Source organism: Acomys russatus, chromosome 25, assembly GCF_903995435.1.
Source record: "Acomys russatus chromosome 25, mAcoRus1.1, whole genome shotgun sequence".
Classification (NCBI taxonomy): domain Eukaryota; kingdom Metazoa; phylum Chordata; class Mammalia; order Rodentia; family Muridae; genus Acomys; species Acomys russatus.
In genome coordinates, this window is record NC_067161.1 from 15857655 (window position 1) to 15868560 (window position 10906).

The window sequence follows — 10906 nt, forward strand, 5'->3', positions numbered from 1 at the left end:
GGACGACCGGCTGGCACTGACCTGCACAGCGCATCCTCTGCGGGCCCCTGGGTCGAGGTTCGGGACAAGGCGAAGCCAATGCAGCTCGCAGACCTGGACGCGCCGGCGCCCACCGCCGCTCGCCTGCGATCGCCATAGGGGTGAACGCTAGGGCCGGTCTCCAAGCATTCGAGGAACGAAAACGAAATGAAAGCGGCATTAAGTGAAATAGCTAACTTTTTATTAAATAAAACGACTTAAATAAAAGGAACGGAAAAGGAGAGGCGTGCACCCAGCCTAAACGCAGGATGCCCCCAGCCCTGGGCGCTTCCCCCCCAGTCGCCGGGACAGCTGCCCTCCTCCAGCGGCCCCGCAGGGGAAGCAGGTGGCCGGTTTCTAAAGAAAAAAAAGCCAAAACTTTTATTATTTACACGTTTGGGCAAAAGTACAAAGTATAATACAGGCGCCCAGCCCGGGGGTGCGGGCGCGGGGCGAAGTAACGTAAGGCGCTTCTTTGTCAGGCCCAGGCCTGGGGCAGGACGGGGCGCGGGGCGGGGGGCTCGGATTGTGCAGCCGCGCGGGCCCGGGCCCAGCCCCCCTCCGCGGCCGGCGCTGTGCGGTGCGCCCCAGGACCCACGCGAGCAGGGCCGCCTAGCCCCTCTCGGTCCAGCTTCCCTCCCCAGCCCGGCTGGGGGGACCCGGGCGCCCCGCTTGGTGGGGGCGGCGATCCATAGCTGCGGTGCACGCTGGCGGCTTCACACCAGCGAGGTGACAGCGGGGACCTTGGAACTGTCCTCCTCCCAGGGCTGCAGATTCTGCAGAGCAAAGAGCGAAGAGTTGTGCAGACAGAGCGGGTCGGGCTGGATGGAGTCGTTGAGGCTCTTCTGGAAGGCGTCGTGTTGCAGCTGCAGCATGAGCCGGCTCGCCTGCTGCCGCTCGGCCTCCCGCTCCTCCGCCGTCTGCCGCCTGTACCCAGGGAGGGAGAGGGACAGCACTGTCACGCACTGGGCATTGCTAGGCCACCAGCGGGTCCCAGCCCTCCGGGGAACCCGGCATCCCAGCCCCTCGAGGCGCGTGGAACCGCCTGCGGCCGGCACACACTTTCCCGGAGGCCTGCAGGGCTGGAGGGCGGGTGGGACCGTTGGTTTTGTTTGTGCACTCTGGGGGCGCTGGGAAGGCACTCTGCCCGCCATCCACCTGCACACCCGGATTATGTGGCTTCGCCAACAATAAATCTTGTGTGTGTGTGTGTGTGTGTGTGTGTGTGTGTGTGTGTTTTGTGACCTCTGCGGGATAACAACGGCAGGGCAATGTATAGCTGACTCAGCCCTGCGGCCAATGGGGTCACTTGGGCCCACGGGTGGACTGGCTGGCTGTGCACCACCAGCTGGGCGGCCCCGGACCGGATAAGTCTGATAAGATTCTCCCAGGCCCTGTCTCGAAGCCCTCTCCAGAACATATAGCTTCGTCGTTTACGGGTTGGATGGAAGCAAGGATTGTATAACAACAACAACAACAACAACAACAACAACAACAACAACAGCAACAACAGCAACAAAATCCAAGAGTTGGAATGAGGGCCCCACAGCTCTGGCTATCAATTCGAAATCCGAGTGGGTGGGCTGGAATGGGAAAGGGTGGAGAGTGTGGGAGGCCGGGGTGTGTGTGTGGTGGTGGTGGTGGTGGGGGCAGGTGGGAGGAACCCAACAGAGCAAAGGAGGGGAAACAAAACACTGGCGAGATGGTACTGGAAATGGAGACACGAGGCATGGGAGAGACGGAGCGAGGACTACAGGTCGGCGGGAAGGAAGGACAACAAATCTGGAAAACAGCGGGAGATGTGCGGTCCAGGGGTGCGGGTAGGGGCTAGCACAGGAGAGGGCATGAAGCTGGGCTGCGGCGCAGGGCGGGGCAGGTGAAGGGCAGGTGCGTGGTGGGCCGGGCCTGGCCTCTCTCACCGCCACTTGGTCCTCCGATTTTGGAACCAGGTCTTGACCTGCGCGTCCGTCATTTTGAGGGATTTAGCGAGCGCCGCCCTCTCGGCCGAGGCCAGGTACTTTTGGCGATGGAAGCGCTTTTCCAGCTCACAGATCTGTACCCGGGAAAAGGACGTGCGCGGCTTCTTACGCTTGGGCGGCGTCCGGTTCTGGTAGGGGTGACCAATGCGCCGGGTCACGGTGAAGGGCGTGAGAGCGGCCGCCGCTGCAGAGACACGAGAGGCCCCTTGAAGCCCAGCCCCACTACCGTTCAGGCTGCACATGGAGCCCGGTGGGACACAGTGTTCCGCTATTTCGTTCGTCCCGCGAGTCCCAAGCGACGTCAAGCCAGGCAGGGACGCCCCCCCTCCCCACTTCCCCGGGATAGTGGTTTCTTTTTCCCCCGAAACTCTCCGATTTACCCTCCCCTCCATAGCCAACCTGGGCCCTGGGCGCCGAGGCCTCCGCCATGCCTGGGCCTCAGGAATAGTTCCTGGGAACCAAGCGCACAGGGCGCGGCGACCCTGGCCCCCGGAGGGCCGAGGCCTGGCTCCTAGTGGCCCGCTCTGCTCACCTGTGAAGCGGTCCTTTACAAAGCGGCGGCTACTCTCCATCCAGGGGAAATTGAGGCCGCCCAGGCTGGAGACCGTGGGCACAGAGGGCATGGCGGGCAGCGCGCTAGGCAGAGGCGGCGGCACGGCCCCGGGTAGCGGCCTGTGCGCTGGCACCCGGATCACGCCGGCGGGGGCTAGGCTTAGGTTGACACTGTAAGATCCCGCGTCCTCGAAGGGCGCGCCGAGGCCGGCAAAGGAGGCGGGCAGAGACGGGTACGCGGCGCCCGGACGGCCCCCCGGGGGCCCTCCCAGGTAGCTGGCGCCGTCGGGGCCCCGCGGGGCGGGTGCGCTGTCCTGGTCCGGGCTGTTGAGGATTTGGTCGATGCCGAAGCTGATGGGTTCGTGCGGGTGTGGGGTCTGCGCGCTGGCGGGCGCCTCCATCCTGGGCGGGCGGAAGGGCTGGGCTGGGCTGGGCGGGGAGGCGGCTGGGTCCCCGTTACGGCGCGGCCATGGAGCGCCCGGCGCCTCCAGTCGCACTGAAACTTTGCCAAGAGTGCGCGGGCCCGACAGGCTCTGTGTCATCTTTCTTGAACCGAACCTGGAGTTTCCGCTGCTAATTCCTCTCCCGCCGCAGCCATTGGCTGCGATCAACAAGCCTCTCTTCTCTCATTGGCTCTCGGCTTTCAATAAAGGCCTAATTCATGGAAATAGGAGCTTAGGGACTGTTCCAAGGTGACATCATTTTAACAAACGAACAATAGGTCAAATTTATTAGCCGGGATAATGGGCGGCGGATATTAGCGCCCGAACCACAGCCTCTCAAACCCGAAATCTAACGAAGCTGCAATTAGCAGACGCTCCCCGCTCCGGGCCCAGGCGCTTCCCGCCGGTGCACCGGGCGGCAGGCGCGCTGCTGGGGAAATGGCCTTTTGCCGCGGGGCTTTTCGTTGTCTTCTAAATTTTTTCATCTGAGCAAACCTCAAACAAAATGTATCTTCAGTTACAATGGAGATGCAACCCCAGAACGGTCCTACGAAATCTGCTGAAGCCTATCGGCCGTTCGCCCTCCGCCTGAGCATCGAAAGCGTCGCATCATGGGGGGCAAGCTCGGCGCTGTCCACGCGTGGAACAAGCGGAGCACTAGAGCGTTCTCCACGAGAACAAGGACACCGACCCGCGTGGGGAGAATTTGCCCCCGCTCCGGCTTCCAACAAGGCGTCGCGGCCACTTTGGAGACGCTCCCTGGCCCTAGCCAGAAGGACTGAGCGTTGGCTCGCAGGTGCCCACGCTAACGGGCCCGGCTGGACTAGGGACCTGAGGTCAACTGGTGGGGAGCTGGTATCCGGCGCCTTGAAATTCGTTGCGGGATAAATGGGGCTGTGGTCGCACGGCCTTGGGATTCAGCAGGTTTGGGTACTTAAGTTCGCTAGTGGCAAAGGAGGGGGGCGGTTCCCATTTAGAGCAATTTTCCTTTGGAAAATTGAGCAGCGAGCTCCTGGAGGCTCCAGTTCAGTTCAGGCTTTGACCACCCCAGGATCTGCAGTCACCTCTGGGACTGTCCACACCAGCCCGGCAGCACCGTGGCCAGCACCACATGGGGAGCGGTCACCTTCCTCCCGGCCTGAGTGATGCCCAGAGTCCTTTTCTAGAGGCGGACTGTCAAGTCGTTGGCTGTAAACTCAAAGTGCTGCCCTCCCAGCAGGGCCTCTTCCTCTAGTTCCTTGAGTGTGAGTGGCCCAAGCGATCTCTGTGCTGTTGGTCAGAAGTTGTGTTAAATTTGGGCGGTTCCCTTTATAGCTGAGTAAGCTTGAGCCGGGTGACTCCATTATTTTAGGCTTTAGGTTTTCATTTGTAAAATAGGGTAAAGCGTGCAGAGTATTCGTGTGCACCGTGAGAGATATTGAGAGTTGTTAAGAGCATAGATACTTAGTAGGCACTGCACATCGCTCAGCCCCTTCCTACCCGGATGCCCAGCGTGATGGATGGTGCATCATGGTATGGTACATGTTTACTTCGTTGGTAGTTTTTCTTTTGCAGAGGTAGCTCAGGCAGGCGTATTTCTTCACTAATGGGGTCAGAGCACAGGAAGGAGGCAGTGGGGGGGGGGGTTGATTCCTTAGTTTCATCGCTCTGAACAATCCAGATGACTCAGGGTTTGTAGCTCCTCCAGGCCCCGCAGTTAGGTCACCTACCAGCTGTGTGACACTAGGCAGCTTGCTGGCTCTGATGTGCCAGATTGGGACAGGGAGGCCTGGAAACGGAGGGTTGAAAAGTGCCGGATGCCCTGGCCCTGGACAAGGAGTTTTAGATAGGACAGAGGCTCTGGGGGCCTCTCTCTCCTAATGCAGGCATTGCTGCTGGAGATCTGAGGGCCCATGGGCTCCCACTGCCTTTCTTCACCCTCATTTGCTTTATTTGTAAAACAGAGAAGGTACTAGCTACCCCTATGGTGGCCATGGGAACAAAATGAGATACCAAGAGTGCAAGTGCCTGTGAAGAAACCCCACTCCTGACAGGCCACACTCTGGATTATATAATAGTATCTTTAAGGACAGAGATGACTCTCCTGCCCTTGAGAACTCTGTGTGGCAGCGGTGGGCACTAGTTACCCACTCACCCAGGGAGGCCAGGGCCTTAACTGGGGGAAGTGATGGTCAGAGAATTCACTTGAGTTCAGACTTGAGGGCAATCTACTTTCCAGCCTGACAGAACCTTGGGTTCCAGGCTTGGCCACTTTCAGGAGCTGGTAAAATGCCCACCAGGCTGTAGCACAAAAGGTCCACGGTGCAAGATGACCAGGATGTGGGTGGCATGGCCAGCACTGCTTCCAGGACCTATGTAGGGACATCGCAGTTTGCTCAGACTGGGAGCATTGAGCCTCTTTGTGCCTCAGTTGTGTGTGTGTGTGTGCGTGTGCGTGTGCGTGTGTGTGTGTAGAACAGGGAAACAGTACCAAGCTCAAGGGCTGGAGCTGGTCCAGTGGAAAGAATTAGTCTAGGCCCGGCAGGGGTGAGGGCTCTGCCTTCAACACTCATGAGCTCCACGTCCTCAGTCACCCTGAGTGCTGGGCTGCCGATCACAGCCCCCTTCCATTCTTCCCTGGACAAAGGAGGGTATTCAGTCAGCCCTGGAAGGGGAGTAAATCAGGAGGTGGGGGTGGGGGGAGAGGTCCTGGTCTAGGTCAGTGGTTCTGAAGGTGTGATCTTGGACCAGCAGTGTCCTCAGCACTTGGCAACTTGTCTTTCTAATGCTATTTTTTGGCATTGTTGGGTCCTGGGGAGTCCCTCTATGTCAGGAACTTTGGGTGGGGTTGAGAAGTCGGCTGACAAGCCGCCTAATGAATCTGGTGCCTCTCAGATTTGGAAAGTAGTGTCCAGACTCCCATCTTTTGGCTTTCAGATGTACTAGGAAATAAACACATCTGAGTTGAGTGTTGGTACTGACATCTGCTTCTCACCCTTTCTTACATATTTGTGCTTGTTATGGATAACAAAGTCTGGTTTATTGGTCTTGAAAAAGGCCCTTAATGGGATATGGCTCAGTAGTAGAGCCCCTGCTTAACACAGGGGAGACGCTGGGGCTCAATCTCTAGGATTGGGATAGTGGAGGCTTCATTTCACTACCCTCTTTTATTTTGAGCCCAGGCTAGTCCTCAGTCACACATTCACCCCCAGTTCCTCAAGAGTTAGGATCACAGGAAATCACCACGATGCTGGGCTCATTATCCTGTTTGTTTTTGTTTGCTGTTTGTTTTTGAGACAGGGTCTCATGGAGCCCATGCTGGCCTCAAACTGACAATGTAGCTGAGAAAGACCTTGAAATTCTGATCTCCGTCTCTACCTCTTGAACAGTGAGGTTACAGATGTGCACCACTGTGCCCAGCTCAGGTGGGTCTGGTGATTTGAACACCAGGGTTTCACGAGTGCTAGGGAAACATTCTATCACTTGAGCTACGTACCCACCTCTTGTTGCCTGTTTTGTTGTTGTTGTTTTGAGTCATGTTTTCCATGAATGCTTTGTTTCGCTTTTACGTTTTATAAATTCATTTCTTCTTTGTTGCGGTGAAAGTTTGTCAGATTTTCTTCCTCCTACCCCCCCTCCTTCTTTAAATAACTGCACTCAAGGCAATAAGGTCTCCTTCAAACCTGGTTTGACTGAATTATGTTTTGCTATGTATTTGGCGTTCCTGAAACTGTGAGTTGCTGCACTTTTGTACATGCTATTAATTCAACACCAAGGTGGGGGAGAGGACATGTGTACTGAGGAGAGCGGTTAGAAGAATGCAGATTCTAAGCTAGGGAACTGGGGTCAGGACTCTCAGGGACCTAGAGACTTGCAGGCTGAAGAAATCTCCTGGTCTTCCAGGAGTGAAGCTGGGAGAAAGAGTGGTCTTGCTGGGAGTCTTATAGGAGAGGTAAGGTTTCTGGGATGAGTGGCAGGCACTGGAATTTCCAAGTGGTCCGTAAGTCTGGATGCAGGCAGCTCAGATTCTTCTGCCACTGACTTCTTGTGTGATTTGGAATTCAATTTACTTGTCTTTGAAATAGTGTAGGGATTGAATCAAGGCTAGCTATCCTATTTGAAGGAATTGGGGGAAAGATCATAGTCCACTTTCATGAAAGGCATAAGCACATGCTTCGGCACACACGTCATGGTACAGGTTGCTGATCTGCCTGCCACATTCTACACATCCTGTGAGGAGACCTAGGGCCCTCATAGTTTTCAAGATGGAAAATTACACCTGCCCCCTACTTATTCAAAAACTACTTACCGAGCACATACTTACAGTTCCTATACATGCAGGCTTACTTTCTCTGATAGTGGAACATTGAATTTTGGTTACTGATCATGGCTTTCCATGAGAAGAAAGTTCCTGTGGGATCTGAAAGGGCTCAAGGCTGCCAGCTGGAAGAAGTAAAAGACCCTGGCGGTGTGTGTATGTGACATCTCACCACAGGGCTTGAAGCTTCAAGGACAATTGGCTTAGGGTAGTGAGGTACTCCAACACATACAACTGCTGAGGATAGAGCGGGGCTGTCTTTTGACTATGTGGACTGCGAGGGCCACTTTTCCTTTAGCTCACCCACTATTTTTACTTCTGGAAAGGTCTGGGTGAAGGGGTCAGGTGTGGAGGTGAGGGCTCTCGTGGTGGGCTGCAGCCTGCCTCTCCTGGTCTGGGAGCTCTCTTAGGGCACCCAAGTCTACGTCTGGGTTCAGTGCACTAAGTTTGTGGTATGGCGCTATGGCATCTACTCAGGGGAGAAGAGGAAATAAGAGAAAAAAAAAGGATGAGAATTTCCGTTCAGAAATTTGTGGACCCCATTCAGGAGTCTCTTCTGGCTCATCTCCTGGCCAGAACCTATGCATCCATTAAGTTCCAGGCCAGCTCTTGGCCTCTCTCCCCACCCTCCAATGCACCCCTGACCCCAGACCCTCTGTATCCCAGTTTCCGGTCCTCGATGTACTGTGTTACATTTGACTTGCTGACACAGCCCACCAGCTCTGAGGGCAGAGACTTGGTCTCATTCATTGGCTCACTAGTGGATAAGTAAAGGAAGTCAGTGGCTCTCAACCTTCCTAATGCTGTGACCCTTTAATAGGGTCCCTTATGTTGTGCGGACCCTTTGACCATACAATCATTTCTGTTGCTAGTTCATAACTGTAATTTTGCTACTGTTAGGAATTGTGATGCAAGTATTTTTGGAGATAGAAGTTTGTCACAGGGGTTGTGACCCCATAGGCTGAGGACTACTGGATTAGAAGAAAGTCTTCTAGGGTCCTTGGGCTTGGTCACTTTCAGACTGTAGCCTTGAGTGGGCCAATCCTGGGAGCTGGCAGTAGCATGAAGCCACAGCGCAGGAGGGAAGGGGACTAGGATATTCCTTTTCCTAGGGGGTGGGGCTGGAGGCTGCTAAACGGTACTGGAGATGTAACTAGGTGCAGATGGCAGGCTGTGTGGGGTGGGAGGGATGGGGCAGTCCCTGTGGGCAAGCATATGCTGCTGTCGGGGACCTTCAAGCCTCACCTAACACCCGTTTGTTCCTTACTCGTCAGCCGTTTCCCCCACTTTGTGGTCTATAACTTTCCTCCCCTCCTGACAAAATTTCTCTACTGAATTTGACTTTGTTTCAAGCCCTTTGTTGGGCAAATTACATTAAGATGGATGTTGCAGGTACTCTTTATGGCTTATTTATCAGGATACTGTTTGTATCTCACACTTATAAATAACTTATGTTATAGCTTTTGTTTGTGGAGATGTAACTTACATATTTTATTACGCTTTCTGTAAACCTCAAAAAGAATCTTGTCAAGGGAAGCGCTCTTATCAGCAATCCAAACTGTGGGATGTAAAGCCCGACACTAACATTATTTTTTAATATGCCAAGGAGGCAGGTTACTCTGCTGTAGTTGAAGAGACTCACTTCCTCGTAAACTTGCACCTCAATAAAACATTAAAAAGTCTCAGGAACGATTTTATGAAGAACTGCAGGAGGATGAATCAATGGCAGAGCTCACAGACAGCTCAGTGTCTGAGTAGACTGGCTTTCCTCCCAAAGTATCTAGTCCCGTGGGTTGAGGGGCCTGAAGGGCCCTCTATCTCTTTAGTACCAGCCACAGAGGACCAGGTTTAGGATTAAGCAGGAAAAAAAAAATTGGACTGTAGTTAGGATGATCTGACTTTGATTTTCGGCTCGGGCTGCCAGCTGGAGGGGGAAAATGGCCCCAGCCAATGGGTCCTGTTTGAAGCTTCAAGGGCAATTGCCTCAGGGAGAGGTCCTTGACCAACAGCAAGCTGCTGGGGAGGGCTAGAGCTAGGATGTGCCTTGACGCTGTGGACTACGAAGCCTCCTCCCTGCTCCCCTATGGGTCTAGCTATGTAGCCTTTTCTCATCTCTCAGTCTATTGGTCTGTTTTCTTATCTCTAAAGCAGGGAAAACAATACTTGACATTCTCTTGGGGCGCAAGGTCTGGTGGGTAAATCCAATCTATTCCAGTGGTCCCGGTTCTCCTGCAATGGCTTCCTTCCTCCTCATGGAGCCCAGGGCCCTACACAGGCTCTATCAGAGCCACACCCCAAGTCCTGCTCCTCTCTCCAGGGGCTCTATTCCTGGCCAAGACTCTCAAATACTCCTTCCTCCAAAATGCCAGACTGGCCACATCTGGATAGGTCGGTACGGCAGGTCACATACTCTTCACTCTCCCTCAGCAGCCTGCCCTATTCTGATGCTCAGCTCCAGAGATAATCCAGCCACTCATCTTGCTTATGAGCTATAAGCCAGCCCAGCCTTAGCATTTTGGAAGGGGCCCCCATTACTACAATCCCAGGATTGCCAAGCCAGCGGAAGGGATTCAAGGGATCCAAGAGGGTTTTTCTGGGCTACTCAGGCCATTACACACAGTGCAGGGACCAGATGTTCCTTGGTGTCCTGGATGTTGATGGGACAGCACTGAAAAGTGAGAAACGTCTTGGAGTACTCGCAGGTCACTTCTTGAGCATTGGCTATGCATCTGGTTTGACGTGGAAGCTACACTGTGTCTATAGACTAGAATCTCTCAGAAGGGTGAGGTGTACAAACACATCCCATACACCTCTTCTCGGGCCTTTAATAAGTGATGAATTGCATGGAATCAGTCACCAGCAGCCCTGTTTTTCCCTATTGCTGAATCAAGGCAGGCAGATACACCTGCTACCTCAGCCGTTTCCATGTGCCCTCTGCAGGCTTGCTGGGTGGGATAGAATGTCTCCAGAGGCCACTCCTTCATTAAGTCTGCAGGCTTTTGTCCCCACGGGCCTCCAAAGCTTTGGTGGGTTTGGTAGTCCTAAGCTGGGTTTATGCCTGTGGTGCCATGGAGGTTCATCTACAAACACTTGGCTTTCTCACTTCCTTTTCCTCTCTGAGGAAGAGGATCACAAGGAAAATCAAGATGAGGAAACTTGCTAGTTTAAGGGAGATACCTGCGTGGCAAATGCGAGGTAGGTTTCGGCAGACAGCTTTTAGCATTCCGGCGTCTCCAGCATTAAGTCAGTCACCTTGAGCTCCTTCTGGTGTGTGGGATGGGGCTAGAGTTTTCATAGCAGCTGATGGAAGCCCTTTCGCGCTGGGTGGCTAAAGACTGTCGACAGATCTCTGCAGTCTCTGGGTCTTTCCCACAAGCTAAGACCAGTGTCGTAACGCCTGTGCAGAGCTGACTCCCGCCAGGCATGCATGTGAACTTGTGTGCAGGCCTTCCTCACTAGGGCTGTGACCATAATTCTGGCCAACTATCCTGAGTGTGTGTAGCCCGTGAGAGACTGCACCAGGGACCCAGCTGGATTTCCCCCTTCCATGCATTGGGAGTTATGAGTGTTAATTTAAGCCATTTCACTCCCTCCCCCCTTTTAGGTGTTGGAGCTAG

The 10906-nt window shown here is 54.4% G+C and overlaps 1 protein-coding gene across 1 annotated transcript; it reads right to left on the reverse strand.

The window, feature by feature from the left end:
* Nucleotides 1-649: 649 nt before the first annotated feature.
* Nucleotides 650-2966, reverse strand: Tlx3 (T cell leukemia homeobox 3). The gene is made up of 3 exons (XM_051167853.1): nt 2530-2966; nt 1938-2181; nt 650-945 (listed from the first exon to the last, which is right to left on the reverse strand). The coding sequence occupies exons 1-3, from the start codon at nt 2948-2950 to the stop codon at nt 735-737; spliced, it is 876 nt and encodes a 291-aa protein (XP_051023810.1). The 5' UTR covers nt 2951-2966; the 3' UTR covers nt 650-734.
* Nucleotides 2967-10906: the final 7940 nt, after the last annotated feature.

Bases quoted from the DNA above. Each gene is read 5' to 3' on its own strand.
- Tlx3 (XM_051167853.1), bottom strand. From the start codon at position 2,950: ATGGAGGCGCCCGCCAGCGCGCAGACCCCACACCCGCACGAACCCATC. The intron at 2,182-2,529 runs GTGAGCAGAGCG...GTGTCTCTGCAG, and splicing joins TGTAAAGGACCGCTTCACAG to CGGCGGCCGCTCTCACGCCC. The intron at 946-1,937 runs GTGAGAGAGGCC...CCCTGGGTACAG, and splicing joins AATCGGAGGACCAAGTGGCG to GCGGCAGACGGCGGAGGAGC.